The sequence below is a fragment of the Octodon degus genome, unplaced genomic scaffold (genome assembly GCF_000260255.1).
Source record: "Octodon degus isolate 3935 unplaced genomic scaffold, OctDeg1.0 scaffold00001, whole genome shotgun sequence".
Taxonomy (NCBI): Eukaryota; Metazoa; Chordata; class Mammalia; order Rodentia; family Octodontidae; genus Octodon; species Octodon degus.
The window spans coordinates 8,156,906-8,174,103 of record NW_004524577.1 but is presented as its reverse complement, the minus strand read 5'-3'; the positions used below and the strand labels follow the sequence as shown (position 1 = coordinate 8,174,103).

Sequence of the window (17,198 nt, the reverse complement as noted above, 5' to 3'; positions counted from 1 at the left end):
TTCTTTTGTTTTCAAGACAGGGTCTTGCTATGTAGTCCAGGCTGGCCATGAACTCAAAGCGATCCTCCTGTCTCTGCCTCCCTAGTGTTGGGATTACAGGCGTGCATCACACCTGGCTGAAATTAATGATTTTTGTCTTTCTGTGTGCTGTCTTACTCTCATGCATGTGCTCTCGCTCTCTCTCTCTCTCTCTCTCTCTCTCTCTCTCTCTCTCTCTCTCTCTCTGGGCTGGGGATGGTGCTGAGAACTGAACCTACGGTCTCTTACATGCTAACCAAGTGCCCCATCACTACACTACAGCCCCATCCCTTTCACTGTTTGTCTCCCCTGCCCCCCCCCCAAAAAAAACCATTAAATGTTTAACTTGGGCAAATATTCCAATTTCCTCCTCAGTTGTTAATTCTTTCTTTCTTTCTTTCTTTCTTTTTTTTTTTTTTTTTTTAATGTATTTGGCTGTTGTAGAGTCTCACTCTGCAGCTTGGACTCATGGTGATCCTCCTGCTTTCAGCCTCCCCAGCAGGAGCACTATTACACCAGACTCTGTGGCTGGCTCAGCCTGCCTTGGGGGTGGGGCTGGTGTGGCATGTGGTGCCAGGGATCAAACCATGGTCCCTGTGTTTGCCTAAGCAGGTGCTTTTATCCGCTGAGCTATCTTGCTGACCCTTTTTTTAAAAAAAATTATTATTAGTGTTTAGTACAGGATCTACCGGGTCTCACTAGGTAGATCAGACTCGCAGTGATCCTCCTGTTTTCAGCCTTCCAAGCACTGGGATTACAGGCGCGTGCCACCATGCCCAGGCTCAATTGCCATTTCAGGGCGCTGTGGGGGTGGGTCCAGCATGCTGGGGATTGAACCCCACTGAGCTATCTAGCCGACCCTTGCTGACCCTTTCTAATTGTTAATAAAAAGACAATTACTAATAACTACTTAATGATTAATAACTACCATTTCTATCTTGACAGAGCTGGAGTTTGAGCCTCGCATTCTCATTTCCAATTATTCCCATACTTTGGGCTAGGTACCTTAGCCCTGGTTTCTAAATAAAATGCAGAAGTTCAGTGATCAGACAAGGCCTGCTGCTAGAAAGTGGCAGAACCAGGGTCTGAGGGGCATTCTGGCACTGTCCACGACTCCTACTCTCCAGCCTGCAAGGCAGATCTAATCTCACTGACTAAAGTGAGGTCACCCACCCTGCTGTTTCCCTGCGTGACCCTTTGAGTAGTTACAATCATCCTTCTGTCTGGTACAAAGTAGGAAACACACCCACCCTCTAGTCCTTTGCTCCAGGCAGTGGGGCCCACAGCCCCATCATACTGAGCATCACTGGGAACTTGTTAGAAACACTAAATCTCAATCCCTCCCCAGATTTACTGAATCAGAATCTTCCTTGTGGGCTGGGTGCAGCTCAGTGGTAGAGCGCTTGCCTACCACATGCAAGGCCCTGGGTTCAATCTGTAAAAACAAACAAACAAACAAAATCTCCATTTTAACAAAATCTACAGGTGATTTATGAGCATGTTAAAAACTGCAGCCTGCCCACAATTTTCTGTAATCCCAGCTACCTTACAAGGATCAGAAGTTTGAGATCAACCTGAGCTATACAGCGAGACCCTGCATTAAAAAAATGTAATAATAGAAAATAAAATAAAATGCACTACCTGACCTGGAATAGAAAAAAGCTATTCCTGGAAAAACATGTTTCACAGGCTGAGACCATAAAGGCAAAACCTGAGAGGTAGCTGGAGATGGTGTACAGGCGTAGAGTCCCTGCACTCAGGAGGCTGAGGCAGGAGGATCCCTGTGAGTTCAAGGCCAGCCTGGGCTACAAATTGAGTTCAAGGCCAGCCTGAACTGCAAAGTGAAACCCTGCCTCAAAAAGAGCAAAAACAAAAAACCTGAGAGGTAAGAGGGACAGGGTGTGTTTGAAGCTGAGCACATGCCTGGCATCAAGGAGTTAGTATCCAGCAGATGACACAAGTTCAGAGGGTGAAGAGCTTCAAAGGCCAGTCCTAGGAGCTCAGACTCCAAAGGAAAAAGAAACACTCCGTGTTTAAGCCAGAGAGAAGACAGGTGTGGATATGAACACTGCCTTCTCAGAAAACACTTTACTCCTTAAAGACCGATTGGCCTGGGCAAAGTGGCATACTTCGGACTCCAACTACTTGGGAGGCTGAGGCAGGAGCACTTCCAGTTTGTGACCAACCTAGGCTACATGGTTCAAACCCAATATCGTCTACATTGTGACTCAGAAACTCCAAGTAAATAAAACAAATGACTGGTGATACAGCTCAGCGGTCGAGCGTCCCTGGGGTCAGTCCCCAGTGCAGAAGGGGATGAGAAGTGGGTTTTGATAGGCAGTGAAAGGATACTCCAGCCCTCGGTGAATGTAGCACAATTAAGGCTTATATTGGTAAGTGACTGGTCATGGCACTGGGTGACAGCTAGGAATCACAGAATGTCACAACCGGAAGGAACTTATTTGTTTGCTACCAGGAATCAAACTCAGGGCCTCGAGCTTGCCAGGCAGGTGCTGTGCTGCTGCGCTCTCTCTCCAGCTCAGGAAGGAACTCTGGAGATCCCAGATTTATAGACAGTCACCGAGCTGTCTTGTGGGCAGAGTGCTAGACGTGCGCGGCATTGCGGGGTCCTCGGTTCCGCCCTCCTCCACATCCACTTACCCAAGCGACACTTCTCAGGCTGGCACTCAAAGATTCATATCATTATCCAATTTTACAGACGAGGAAGCCGAGGCAGAGTTGGTAAATGGCGGAGCTAAGAGCTGACTGCTCCGCAGGGCTCGCCCACCATTCCTCTTGTGACTCACTGCCGGCCCTCCCTCCAGCCCCAGCCCACCAGCCCAGCCGAGGCGCCCACATCTCCCCGCTGCCCTTCACCGTGGCCTCTACTCTGAGCAGGCTGCCAGCCTTTCCTGGCCTGATGGCCACACCGCAGCCAGTGATTCTTTTGAAGGGGCAATGCAATCACACTTGGCTCCCAGTTTGAGGCTTCTGACCGTTCATGCTCCGGCCACACCTACCCGTCTTGTCTCATCTTTAGCCTTTTGCTTCTGTTCTCTTCTGTCCCATTGGCCGACCCCCTCCAAGCCTTTAAGGCCCACACAAGTCCTGCCTGGGGCAGTTTGCCCTCAGTCCTCTGTCTGGTTTCTCTGTTCATTCCCAGTCCTCAAAGGTCAGCCCCAAAATAGCCTTAGATAAAAATGAGTTGGCAGGGGCCAGGGAGATGGCTCAGTAGAACAAGCGCTTGACTGGCAAGCACAAGGGCTGGAGTTCAATCCCCGGTTCTGCCAAAAAAAAAAAAAAGTTGGCAGCTGGGCCTAGTGGCACACTTCTGTAATCCCAGCACTTGGGAGGCTGAGGCAGGAGAATCGCTGCAAGTTTAAGACTACCCTGTGCTACAAAGTGAACTCAGGGCCAACCTTAACTGCATAGCCAGACCCTGTCTCAGACAAAAAAAAAAAGAGTTGACTAATCTCCAGAAGGATGGCTTAGTCCGAGGTCCTGAACTCTAGGGAGATTAACTGTTTACCTAAGGGTTTATTATGTGCCAGCATCGGTTCTAGCCATACATACTCCCTCAACGCTCGCTCGCAAGCCTAAGAAAGTGTGCTGCTAAGATTTCCTGTTTGCAAACATGGGAACCGCGGCATGACACGGTGCCGAAACTCGCCCGCGGCCACGCAGTTGGTCCGGGAGGGGCTGGACGCCCACCCTGAGCTCTGCAGTCTGCGTAGTTAACTTACAGGCTGAGCTAGGATGACGGAAACAGAACTGAGTACTAGGCCAGACGAGGCCTCCCCGCGGGGACCCGCCAGGCCCGCTAGAGGGCAGCAGGGCCCTCCTTCCCTGGGCCTGGGCTCCCAAACATGGCAGAGGGCAGGATCCAGCCCGCAGCAGGGCCGCCGAGTCCTGCGAGGCTCCGGGAAGGCTAACGTACCCGGTGGCGCTTCGGGTCTGAGATCCCGAGCCCCCGGCTCCCCTCAGGGTCAACCCGGCCTCCCCGCGTGGCCGCAGCCACGCCGCTCCTGGAGCTCCAGCCCTCGCCGCTCCCGGGGTTCAGGCTTTCCGGGGCCCCCACCGGGGCCGCTCTCCCCACTTCAGTCCTCCGTTCCTGCTGGCCTCTGACATCTTGTACTACTCTGAGACCTTGTGCCCATTTCCAAATTGTCCTGGGCCGGCCTGAGCTACCGGTTCAAAGCCAAGCGTACTACACTGTGACTCAAAAACCCCAAATAAGAAAATAAACAAATAGCGGTGCTCTAGCTCACCTGTAAGATGGAGTCAAAGCTCCCTACATCCTAGCTTGGAGGCGCTTAACACAGTGCCCGGCACACCGTGAACTCTACGAGAGCCCGCTCCCTGTACCGCTGCCTCATCTGCCTCCCCTGCCCTCTGGGCTTCTCCTCCCGGGGGCGTCGGCCGCATCACACGGCGCCGGGGCTGCCGGACCCCAAGCTCCGCGGGGATCTACGGTGCCACTCCACCTCCAGCAGCCCCGCCGGGCCTGACACACAGTAGGTGACATGTGGGGGTGGGAGCCGGCAGCAGGCGGAAGGGGCGCAGCCCCGAGGGCGGCGGGAGGAGGGGCGGGCGGGCTGCTGGCCCCTCCCAGGGGGCCGAGCCTGGCCGGGGTTCGGGCCCAGGGCTCCAGGGGGAGTGTGCGCCACATACCTCCTTGGTGTCCACGGGGATCTTGAGTTTCACCACCTCGTACTTCTCCTCGCCCTCTTCCTCCTCACCCTTCACCAGCAGCACCATCTCCTCCTGCATCTCTTCCTCCTCCTCCTCCTCTGCCTGCTGTTCGCCCGGCATCCTGGTGTCCTGGGGCGGGGGGCTGGGTCAGAGGCTCAGGACCCACCTTCCCACCGTGGTCCCTGCCCAGGCCTGGCGGCGAGCCGCGGCTTCTCCCGCCTCCCCTGGCCTCAGCGCCTGACCTTTTGCCGTCCACCCTCGCCCGGCCCCACGCTTCGGCACTGCCCAGGATCCAGCTCCGGAGACACCGGTGCGCTCCACTCATCCCGGCATTCAAGGCCCTCGGCCAGTTCGAATCTCCAGCCCCCGGGAGCCGCCACCCTCCCCGCGCTGAGTCACTGCCTGGAGCGGAGGTCGGAGACCCGAAGCACTCCCGCACGGGCTGGAGGCGGGATGGGGCGGAGACCCCGGGGAGGGGTGCGCACTCACCAGACGAAGGCTCGGCACCCGCGCGGCCCCAGGCCTGCGAGCGCGGCTGCTGGGCAGTCTGAGAGGCCGCGGCTCAGGAGGCGGGGCAAGCGGGGCGGGGCGGCCCCCGAGAGCGCTCATTGGTCCGGGGCCCAAGCCCCGCCCCTGGGAGGAGCCCGGCGGACCCACGCATCGGGCCCCACCGCCCCTGCGGGAGGCGAGCCCGGGTCTGACGCCCTTCGCTCCTCTGACTCCTAAAGCACCAGCGGGCGCTGCGGCCCGGCGTTCTGGGTTCTCGCAGAAGGGCTGACCTTCCCGGCCCGTTCGCCTTCCTGGCGGGCTCGGCAATCTGCTTCGCGGCTGAGCGCTTCTGCTCCGCTCGAAGTAGGCCACTTGCGCTCCGGCCGGTGCTCCGGCCTCTCGCTTGCGCCCCGCCTGGAGGGCGGACCCTGTTGCCTCTTAACCTCTTTTCTTCCCTCTCGTTTTCCTTCTGTCCTCTTTACTCCTTTCTCCTTCCCCAACTCCTGGCCTGTGCGGCTAGCTCGATCCTTGAGTACGTCCTACACACGCCAACAGTCACTCAAACTACCGCTGTCATTCGTCCTGCCGTGTGCCGACGATGCGCCGCTTACTCTTAAGGGTTTACGCGCTTGGTCGCGTTTGACCTGCGCGAGGATCAAGGCCCATTTTACCAGGTAAACTGCCTAAATTACCCTGTAAAGGTGTCATAACATTGCTGACGACCTGTAAGTCCCCGAGGTGGAAAATTAGTAGCCCAGGGCTAAATCCAATCTATAAAAAAATCTTATTTGGCCTTAAGGATTTGTATTTTTAAAAGAGTTTCAAAATACATCTCTGTGGGCCTGGGGAGATAGCTCAGTAGAATAAGTGCTTGCCTGGCAAGCGCAGGGTCCTGAGTTCAATCCCCGTACCACAAACAAATAAATAAATCTCAGATCTCTGTGCCCGGCACAGTGGTGCGCTGCTACAATCTCAGCATTTGGCTGAGGCAGGAGGATTGCTGGAAATTCGAGGTCAGCCTGAATTATGAAGTGAGACTCTGTCAAAACAAACCAGGGCTATGGATATCAGCAGCTTAAGCACCTGCCTGTCTGGCAAGCACAGGTCCTGAGTTTGATCCCCAGTACAAAAAAAAAAAAAAAGTATGAGCCTCTGGTTTCAATCCCCAACACCACCGCCCCCCTCCCCAAAAAAAGAAGATGTTGTGGTGCTTGCCTATGTAATCTCAGGAAGGTGAGTCAAAACCAGCCTGGGTTAAAGACTTCAAGACCAGCCTGAACCAAATAGCAAGACCTTGTCTCAAAAATAAAGAAAGAAAAGGAAAATACTTACAAATTTTAACTTTCATTATTTAATAAAAACAAGAGAAATGGCCAGGGAGATAGTTCAGTGGCGTAAGCACCTCCCTGGTCCCAGGTGCCAAAAAACCCCAAAGCAAAACGAAACAAAAATGGAGGGGAGAGAAGAAAAAAAGAAATAGGTACAGTAGTGCATACATAATAGCCCAGCCCTTGGAGGGCTGAGGCAAGTCCACTGCCGGCCTGTAGTACATAGTGAGACCCTATCTCAAAACTGAAAGAAAAACTGGAATATTGTATATAGAAATCTGTGGGTATGTGCCACTGTATTCCTATTTTCTTGAAGAAACAAATACCTAATTCTTCCATTTTATGAGTGACAACTAAGGCTGGGCATAGTGCACGGGCCTGTAATCCCAGCACTCAGGAGGCTAAGGCAGGAGGATCACTGTGATTTTGAGGCCAGCCTGGACTGCACAGGGAAACCCTCTCAATCAATAAATAAATAGAAATAAGCACTTACCTGGCAAGCTCAAGGACCTGAGTTCAATTCCCAGTTCCACAAAAAATAAATAAATAAATGACAACTAAGATTTAGAAAATAAGAGAAACAGTAAACATTTACAGTCCAGTTATTGGGGCCGGGGAGATGGCTCAGTGGAATAAGCACTTCCCTGGCAAGCGCAAGGGTCTGAGTTCAATCCCTGGTTCCACCAAAAAAAAAAAAAAAACAAAACAAAAACAGTCCAGTTATTGTCTTTTTACAATAGCCATGTGAGGTTCAATAATGTGGGTTTTTTTTTTTTTTTTTTATGTACAGGGTGTCACTACACAGATCAGACTCGTAGTGATCCTGGTTTTCAGCCTCCCAAGCACTGAGATTACAGGTGTGCGCCACCAAGCATAATCTAGGATCAATAATGTTTGATAAATGAGAAAACTCAGCCTTAGAAAGGTAAAGTAGGGGCTGGGAATTTAGAATGCTTGTCTAGCAAGCTGGAAGGGCAGAGTTCTGTCCTTGACACCAAAACCAAAAATAAATAAATAAATAAGCCTCAACTAAAAAAACAGACAAAAAAAAAAGGTAAAGTAATTGCCCAAGTGTCACAGCTGGTAAGCAGCAGGTGGATTCCAAGCTTCTGCTCTTGTATTATATACTATTTCCCAGGAATGAAGTTCTGCCAGGAGACTGGTGGCAAAGCCAGGATTCAGATCCAATCCCCTGCAGAAGGAAGTGCATGATTTGGATGCTAGGATTTTTTTTTTTTTTAATCCGGAACCAGGGATTGAACTCAGGCCCTTGCGCTTGCCAGGGAACTGCTTATTCTACTGAGCTATCTCCCTGGCCCTGGGTACTAGGAATACATCTACTTGAATGTTGGCTCTTCCTCAGAGCTAGGAAAAGAGGATAGTGCCTGGGATTTGTACACAACTTCCCCCTAAATGCTGCTTTGATTGTGTTTGATCTTTACTCCAGCATTTAGCGAGTTCTCTGTGGCTGACACCATCATGACGGAAGATGCAGCAGTGAGAAACACAGAAATATTTTGGCACCTTAGACACTTGTAGAGGTGCATAAAAGGTGATGTGGTACACACGTGAAATCTCCAGGCCTGGGAGGCTGAGGCAAAAGGATCATGAGTTTGAGGCCAGCCTGGGCTACATAGCAAGTGTGAAGCCAGGATGGAATATAAGAGAGAAGCCAGGCATGGTGACACAGGCCTATAATCCCAGCACTTGAGAGGCTGAGGCAGGAAGATCACTATGAGTTTGAAACCAGTATGGGCTACAAAGTGAGTTCAACACTAGCCTGGATTACACAGGGAGACCCTGTCTCAAGACAAACCAGGGGCCAGGGAGACAGCTCAGCAGTATAAGCAACTGCCTGGCAAGCACAAGGTCCTGAGTTCGATCCCCAAAAAGAAAGGAAGAAGAATAAAAGAAGAAAGGAGGGAAGGAGGGCTGAGGAGGGTTCAGTGGTATAAGCAACTGTTTGGCAAGCACAAAGTCCTGAGTTCAGTCCCCAGTACCACTAAATAAATAAATAAATAAACCTTTATTTTTTAAAAAAAAAAGGAGGAAAGGAAAGAAATGAGACGGAAGGAAAAAAGAAAAAGGAAGAGACCATTGTAAAAGGAGGAAGGGAGGGAGGAAAGAGAAAAGGAAGGAAGGAGGTGGATTTGTGACTGGGTCCAAATGAGCTCACAAGGGGAATCTATTAGAGGGGTACAGCACATGCATCCACGGGCCAAATTATGGCTGGAAGCCATCTCTAGCAAAAGCAAAGCTTGCTGTCCTTATTCAGCATACTTGGGAGACTTGAAGGCAGTAAAAGTCCCATTGAAGGAGCTTCCTGCTGCTTGCGAAGGGTGCTTGTTGTGAGAGGAAAAGGGCTCTGTTAACTTGCTCTACAACCCACCGTGTGGGTGTCCTACTTGCAATCCCCATACGCCACCCAGCAGAAGAACCTTGGAGTGAGTGTGGAACTCCCTCGAGAGGAGGGGGCACCGGGTACTGCGAGCCAGCCTCACTGAGGAGAGGTAGGAAGGGCCTTGAATGGGGAGGAGCAGGGGTTTGCCAGCTTAGCAGAGTTTACAGGATTGTAAACTCCTATGACAAGCACATTATATCATATTTTAAAAACAACTTCACAGGGCTGGGGAGATAGCTCAGTAGAATAAGATTTTGCCTGGCAAGCTCAAGGTCCTGTGTTCAATCTCCACTCAGAAAAGTTGCCATCCTTCTCATCATTATGCTTTTCACTGTTTGCCTTTGTTCTAGCTGAATTTTATCATGTTTAATCCCCAAGAATTTGGTGCCTGTTCTTTATTCTGCCTAAAACACTCCATCTCCTATCTCAGCCTCAGCCACTCCGTTGTTTTTTTTTTTTTTTTTTTTTTTTAATGTATTTTAGGACAGGGTCTCACTACGGAGATCAGACTCATAGTGCTCCTGTTTTCGGCCTCCCAAACGCTGGGATTACAGGCACACACCACCACGACTCAATCGCTGTCTCAGTGCACCCGGGGGCAGGGCCTGGGACCGCAGGTGGGGGGTTGACCCGCGAGCTGCGCTCTGCCTAAGCAGGCGCTTTAGTCCACTGAGCTATCTGGCCGGCCCACCACACCTTTTCTTGGAGGGGTTGGAGTAACTGAAGATTGTACCCAAGCTTGCACTGAACTACATTCCCCAGCCCTTTTTTTTTTTTTTTTTCTTTTTTTGGCGGAACTGAGGATTGAACTCAGGCCCCTGTGCTTGCCAAGCAAGCGCTTATTCCATTGAGCCATCTCCCCGGCCCCTATATTTTTTTAGTTTCAGACAAGGTATTGCTCAATCGATACACTACCCAGGTTGGAACTTTGGAGCCTCCTGCTTCAGCTTCCTTGAATGATAGGATTGCAGGTGAGTGCCACATATCCTTGATTGACTGATGGAACAGGGCTCCCCTCTTGTTGCCCGAAGCTGAGGAGTGTGGTGCATGCTCGCTTGTAATTCCACCACTCCAGAGGCTGAGGCAGGAGTACAGCAGTCCCTCGCAATTTGGCAGTTTGACTTTCACGGACTCACTGTTTTGCAGGTTTTCAAAAAAATATTAATCTAAATTATTTTCGCTATATTGCGGGATTTTGCAGTACCGTGCAGTATACATATGTTGTTAAAATTAGTTTATGAGTTTTAAAAAAGATTAAGAACATTAGAAGTTTTTTTAACGTGAGGGAATGGTTTATAAAGCCTTATAAATACTGAAATCAGGTCACTACTTCGTGACTTTCACTTATTGCGGGGGTGTCTGGAACGTAATCTACACAGGATAAGTAAGGAACCACTGTGTAATCATGAGTTCGAGGCCAGTCTGGCCACAGTTGCTTACATGGTGAGAAAGCCCAAGGACCTGAGTTCCATTCCCGCTATCTCCCTCCCCCTCAAAAGGAAGCTGACTTAGCGTCAAGGACTTAATATTTGTGTGTGTACAGGTGTGTGTGTGTGTGTGTGTGTGTGTGTGTGTGTGAAAGAGACAAAGCGTGCAAGCTAGGAGGGAACCCCCCAATCTTATGTGCTAAGCACATGGCCCACCACTGAACTGCATCCCTAGCCAAGAAACAAAATTCAAGAAGCACGGAGTTAACAGCCACCCAAGTAAAAGGCTTGCATGCCCACTAAGGAGTTGTCCTTTGCCTTGGGCTTTCAGGGAAATGTGGCAGGGTTTTTTTGCACGGAGTGGGGGCGGGTAGGGAGGGGAAGGGAGTAGGTGGGGCGGAATATGGCCAAAATTCACTGCAGTCTGCTCGAAGGCCGAACTGTCAGGAAAACAGAAGCTCTTCCAAAAGCCCTCTGCGACATCACTGGGACCCACGCGGGTCTGTGCACTTTGGGCCGGAAGTGAAGCCCAGGCCTGCAGGCAGAGGTCTGAGGCTTCCAGTACGAGCTCAGATTGGCAAGGGTGGGAGGAGTTCGCGGCAGCGCCCTAAGTAAACGTTCATTGGTTTCCAAGGAAGCCATCAGCTGGGGAACTCTCGCGTGAACCTCTATCCAAGACTATTCCTGCGCCCCTGAGACTGGGGAAGTTGAGAGCAGCGATTGAACGCGTCTATCGTTTGTCCCTGGCCAATGCGGCCAGGTCCTCTTATTTCTTCCTATTGGCACTGTCCTCGGAACAAACTGGGCAGTGAGTCTCTCTCCCACGGGCGCTGGAGAACGCGGGTGACCTCCCCTTGGGCTGGAGAGCCAGCTTTGTTGTTGATGCAGTTAGGGCCTCCGGGAGGGAGGTGGTGTATCAGGGTCTGGGCATCCAGCGCGCACCATCTGGTCTGGCTAAGGAACGCTCACGGCCCGTTTCCCTGCCCCCTGCCCCCCACCCCCCAGTCTAGTCCAGTTTTCAAGTGAGGAGCTCTGACCTATTACATTGACAGCACCTGTAGGAAGCCCAACTTCAGACATCGGTTGAAGGGCCTGGTGGCAGCCTGAAAAGCCGTGTGGCTGACCGTGCCAAGACAACTTACTTAATGGGTTCAAGGAAAGGATCCACAGGGTGACAGCCAGCCCGAGGGCTTTGCCCATGGTGACCAATCTACACTACTTGCAACCCTCGTCTTGCATGTAGATGGATGTCCACACACACACCCCTACACAATTCAAACCTCAAACAAGAAATAGTTTATTAGCAAGGAGACACACAGCCGTCTGGCCTTGGAGCTTCCCTGGCCTCTTCTAGCCCTGCACTCACCTATGCAGTGGGTCACTGCCAATATCCAGCAGCGCCTAGGTGTGGCATCTAGACAGTGTCACCAGCGTTCCTCCTGCTGTCTCTATTCTGCCAGTGAACAGATGTCAGGGTGGGTTGGGGCTCTCAAGGGCACACAGGTGTGGCCTCTGTGTGAGGGCCGGCTCTTCCTGGCTGAGAGGTTTCTCCTGTGGATGAAGCTCAGGAGTGGGTCCGTCCACTATATTTTCCCCAACACGATGACCTCAGATGCTCCTTCCTCATACCAATGCCTTAAATTCCACAAAAGCCCACTGCTGTACCTCTCAGGGCAAAGCCTGGTCTCCGGGGCAATGTTGGAAAGTTTTTTGTTCTTGGTACTAAGAATTGAACCCAGACAATATTGAGCCATACCCAGCCCCGAGACAGGGCTTCCCTTACATTGCCCAGGCTGGCCTACTATATTCCTGCCTCAGCCCCGAGTAGCTGGGATTACAGGTGTGAGCCATTCTACCTCAATTCCTAATAGAGGCAGAAGGAATCGAGTCTTAAGGGTCCTCAGGCTAAGGTCAGTTTCTATCTTCAGCAACTATTTATGGAGTATCTACTGTGTGCCAGGCAGTGTTTAAAAGCTGGAGGTTTCAGTCCACACCGGCAAGGTGCTCAGACCTAGCCAGGATGGTTTCCTGAGTGGCCAGATTCCGGTCTCGTCTGTTCCTATCTACTGGCTCCGCCCGTTTGTTCCCCTCTTCCTCCCCGCACCGCCTCCCTCACCCTTTCTTTACTTTGGCAGCAGACCTTCCTTTGGTCTCCTGGGCCTCCACCCTCCCTGAAGCCATCATTCCAGTCCAGCTGGTGGCTCTTCCTTGAGAGGCTTTGCCCGACCATCCCCTATACCAAAGGGCCTCAGGACCAGGTGCCCACGCTGGTGCTTGATACGGGCAGAGCTGTCACCAAAACCCTTGCCACACTCTGCACACTTGTACGGCTTCTCCCCAGTGTGCGTGCGCCTATGTTTGACCAGATCTGAGCTCCGAGGAAACTCCTTCCCACAGAAGCCACACACATGGGTCTGGCTGGGTCCAGAGGGCTGGGCATGGGCTACGGGTCGAGGGGCCACGGATGCTGGGCCAGGGGGGTTATGCGGTCTCAGGAGAGTGGATGGTGGCAGAGGCCGAGCGCGTTCACCTCGGTGTGTGCGCAGGTGCTTCACTCGTGCTGAGCTGTCAGCAAAGCCCTTGCCGCACTCAGGGCAGAGGTAGGGTTTCTCCCCTGTGTGCACTCGGTGGTGTTTTACCAGGTCAGAGCTTCGGCGGAAGGCCTTGCCACACTCGGGACACTTGTGGGGCTTATCACCCACCGTCAGCGGTGGGGGTGGCTCGCCAGCCTGTGGGCCCCCTGGTTCTAGCTCCAAGCCGGGTAAGCCAAAAGGCCCCTCACCTGAGTGTGAAGGACTTCGGGGAGTCAGTGGCGGGCTGCTGACAAGAGGAGGTGGAGGCGGGCTGGGCATGAGGGGGACTACAGGGTGGCTGGGGAAGCCGAAGGCCTGGGGCTGCACATGTGTGAGCCGGTGGCGGAGGAGAGTGGAGCTGAGGCTGAAGGTGCGGTCACACTCGGGGCAGGCATGTGGCCGCTCACCGCTGTGGGTACGGAGGTGCTTGACCCTGGCAGAGCTGTCAGCAAAGCCCTTGCCACACTCGGGGCACAGGTAGGGCTTCTCCCCTGTGTGCACCCGCAGGTGCTTCACCAGGTCAGAGCCCCGGGCGAACTCCTTTCCACACACATCGCAGCCAAAGGGCTTGGGCCCTAGGTGACTGCGCTGGTGGCTCAGGAGGCTACAGCTGAGCACAAACCTTTTGCCACAGTCAGTGCAAATATAGGGCTTGTCCTGGGCCTTGGGTCCCTGTACTGCTGCAGTGGCTGCCCGAGACGGCTGCCTGCGGGGCACCACTGGCCGGGGGGCCTGCTCCCCTCGGTGTGTCCGCTGGTGCTTTATTCGGGCAGAACTGTCACCAAAGCCCTTGCCACAGATGCCACATTTGTAGGGCTTCTCACCAGTGTGTGTACGCTGGTGCTTCACCAGGTCAGAACTCTGTCGAAAGCTCTTGCCACATTCGCCGCAGATAGTGGGGCGTTCACCAGCAGGGATCCGGGGTCGAGGAATCTTTGGGGGGCCCTGGGCTGGTGGCCGGGCTCTGTAGGGCTTCTCACCACTGTGAGTTCGCTGGTGTTTGATGCGGGCCGAGCTATCCCCAAAGCCCTTGCCACAAACCCCACATTTGTAGGGCTTCTCCCCTGTGTGAGTCCGCTGGTGCTTCACCAGGTCCGACATCTGTCGGAAGCTCTTGCCACACTCACCGCACACTGCAGTCCGATCGGTACTAGCCTGGCTCCAGCGAGGCTCTCCCAGGACCCGACCTGAAGGGCCTCGGTCTCGAGGCTGGGACTTTGCTAGCCCTGCTCGCTGGACCCATAAATCATCCCAGGTCTGGATGCCTTCAGGCTTGAGAGAATCACTTTTTACTTCATGACCTGGAGCCAGATCTTCCTCTTCCTTGAACTCATCCTTGTCCTTTGGGGTATGCTGAAATTCACTTGGCTGAGAAATCTCCACATTCTCACTTCCTAGACCTGGAGAAAGAGAATGGGATTATAGAGCTTAAGCTATGGCTCAGCCTTTATCACTTGCTTTTGGTGTATACTTGTTTGTTGAGTTATTTTGAGACAGGATCTTGCTATGTAGTTCAGGCTGGCCTTGAACTCATTCTGTAGTCCAGGCTGGCCTAACACTCATGGCAATCATCCTGCCTCAGCCTCCTGAATGCTGGGATTACAGGCATGCACCACCCTGTCTGGCACCTTTTCATGTAATCTGATACACGTCCTTTTTTTTCTTCTTGCGGAACCAGGGATTGAACTCAGGCCCTTGCGCTTGCCAGGGAAGCACTTATTCTACTGAGCCATCTCCCCGGCTCCGATGCTACATGTCAAACCCAGGGCCTGGCATATTCAGGCAAGTGCTCTGCCACTGGACTACAATCCCAGCCACCCTCCTTCAGCCTCTATCCTTAATAATAACCTCCTCTTTTCCTCAGCTGCCGCCACGGTGCTTGGTTCTTCCGAGGAAGCTAAGGCCACGTTGGGGTGAGGCCCTCACTTCCTCCACTGACTAGCACCATGCCCGCAGGCCAAGTCATGGCCTCCATCTCTGAGCTTGCCTGCATCTACTCCGCCCTTATCCTGCACAACAACGACCGTGAGAGAGGATAAGATCAATGCCCTCATTAAAGTGGCTGGTGTCAATGCTGAACCTTTCTGGCCTGGCTTGTTTGCAAAGGCCCTGGCCAGTGTCAACATCAGGAGCCTCATCTGCAATGTAGGGGCTGGAGGCCTGCCCTCGCAGTGGGCACTGTGCCTGCAGGAGGTCCTTTCCCCTCCACCGCGGCTGCCCCAGCTGAGGAGAAGGTAGAAGCAAAGAAAGAAGAATCGGAGGAGTCTGAGGATGACATGGGCTTTGGTCTTTTTGACTAAACCTCAATTGTAACATGTTCAATAAAAACTGAACAGCGAAAAATAAATAAATAAAATAAAATTAGGGGTCAGGGAGATGGCTCAGTAGAATAAGTACTTCCCTGCCAAGCACAAGGGCCTGAGTTCAATCCCTGGTTCTGCAAAAAAAATATATATATATAATAATAATAATAATAATAATAATAATAAATACTAACCTCCTCAGGGAGACTTCCTCGCAAACATGTGACCCCAAGGATCCCACATTCTCCTCTGAGCTTCTGGAGCACTTCCTGTGATTACTCAATAATCATAACTTCACTTTACTATGTCCTTCATAGAGCCCGATCACTGAACTAGGCAGTACTGGACCCTCACACCCTCACAAGGCCGTAGGAGATAACACTATTAGTGTCCACATTTTACAATCGTGGAGATACAGAGAATTTAGGTCATTTGCTCAAAGTTCTAATAGAAAGTAGCAAAGTCAAGATTTTTTTTTTTTTTTTTTTGGTACTGGGAGTTGAACTCATGACCTCGTGCTTGCCAGGCAGGCACTGTGCCACTATCTCTCCTGCTCCAAAGTCAGATTTCTCACTCAGGTTTATCTGATTTCCAATTTTTTTTTCTTGTTTTTGGTTTGGTTTAATCTCTTTTCTGAGATAGGGCCTTGCTATGCAGTTCAGGCTGGCCTTGAGCTCAGATTATAGCCCAGGCTGGTCTTGAACTCAAAACAGCCCTCCTGCTTCAGCCTCCTGAATGTGCTGGGACTACAGGCGTGGGTCAGCATGCCGGACTTGGTACCTAAACCTACGTTAACTGCGTCATTATACTGCCTGTATTGGAAAACCTAGTATTTGCTCTTTCCACTATATCTTGTGCTACTAGCCAATTCTGTATTTCAGTCATCCCGTGTGAATCTGTGTGTACTAACATCCACCTCTCAAGATGTCTAGAGAAAAGATATACAATAAAGTATTAATAATTGCAACTGTGGATTCAGAACTGTGTTATGTCACAGGACATAGGAGATGAGACAGAGACAGGCTTTCCAAGCAAAGAAAAGCACCGACAGGAATAAACGATAAAAGTGGAAAAGGATGTTGCAATTGGCTGAAGCACCCAAACTTTGGACTGAGTAGTGAGCTAAGGAAGATGGGGTTTGGTTTTGTTCTATTTTGTTTTCTGTAGTAACGATTGAACCCGGGTTCTTTACATTGAACTACATTCCTAACCCTTTAAATTTTTTTTTTTAATTTGGAGACAAGGTCTTGCTAAGTCACTAATGTTGCCCAGGCTGTGTTCAACCCTAACATTCTCCTGCCTCAGCTTCCCAGGATGCTGGTATTACTGGCCTGCAGCCGGCTTGATAAAAATAAGGCTTTTAATTAGTAGTTACACGGGAACTAGGGTAGGTTTTGAGGAGCTGAAATTAGATCTGGGCTTGGATCCATCTGGCTGTAGAATCATCACTGGGGAGAAAAGGGCAGCGGTGAGGTTTTAGCAATCGCCGTTGCTGGGAGGCACAACGAGGCCTGAAGTAGGTCAGTGGCGCTGAGACGGGTGCACCCTGGGGGAGGGCGGAGAGTCCGTGCGAAGGCGCCCCTGGCCGCCCAGCGCACAGGAGACGCTAACAGACGTCGCTCGCCGCTCTCCCCGTCCCGTTTCCTCCACGCTTCCAGGAGGCAGCGCCCACCAGGAGAGTCCCGCCCAGCCATTACCTGCCCTTGTGGCGCGGCCCTCACCTGCACGGGCGCCTCTCAGCGGCTCCCTCTGCTCCCGCCCGCGGAGATCCGAGCCCCACGGCTCTGCGGCGCGCTCCATCGCCTGCACGCCGCCCTGAGCAAGCCGACAGACGCGTAACCCGCGGTCACACAGCCCCGGGAGCCCCTCCGGCCGCGGCTGCACCTGCTACCGCTCTCGCCGCGCGCAGCCGGCCCGCTCACCGCGCCGGCCGCCTCCGGCTCCACCGCCCCGACGCTCTCCGGAGC

At 52.3% G+C, this 17,198-nt stretch overlaps 2 protein-coding genes and 1 pseudogene across 4 annotated transcripts in view; 1 reads left to right on the top strand and 2 right to left on the bottom strand.

Annotated features, from left to right (window-relative positions):
* Positions 1-5,280, bottom strand: part of Znf771 (zinc finger protein 771) — a 12,345-nt gene extending 7,065 nt beyond the window's left edge. The window contains exons 1-2 of one of the 2 annotated variants that reach the window (XM_012513477.2): positions 5,200-5,280; positions 4,690-4,839 (exon numbers count right to left, since the gene is read on the bottom strand). In XM_012513477.2, coding sequence (XP_012368931.1) covers positions 4,690-4,830 — 141 coding nt within the window. In that variant the 5' untranslated portion in view covers positions 4,831-4,839; positions 5,200-5,280. Of the gene's footprint in view, positions 1-4,689; positions 4,840-4,952; positions 5,177-5,199 lie in introns of those variants that run through there. The other variant, XM_023722558.1, reaches the window with a different exon arrangement.
* A 6,354-nt stretch (positions 5,281-11,634) lies between these two features.
* Znf48 (zinc finger protein 48) lies at positions 11,635-17,192 on the bottom strand. Of its 2 annotated transcripts, XM_023722383.1 has the most exons (3): positions 17,154-17,189; positions 16,929-17,046; positions 11,635-14,328 (listed from the first exon to the last, which is right to left on the bottom strand). In XM_023722383.1, the coding sequence occupies exons 2-3, from the start codon at positions 17,029-17,031 to the stop codon at positions 12,536-12,538; spliced, it is 1,896 nt and encodes a 631-aa protein (XP_023578151.1). In that variant the 5' UTR covers positions 17,032-17,046; positions 17,154-17,189; the 3' UTR covers positions 11,635-12,535. The 2 variants fall into 2 exon arrangements, with proteins under 2 accessions (XP_023578151.1, XP_012369045.1); XM_012513591.2 differs by having other exon boundaries at positions 16,953-17,192.
* Positions 14,766-15,228, top strand: LOC101564624 (annotated as a pseudogene).
* Positions 17,193-17,198: the final 6 nt, after the last annotated feature.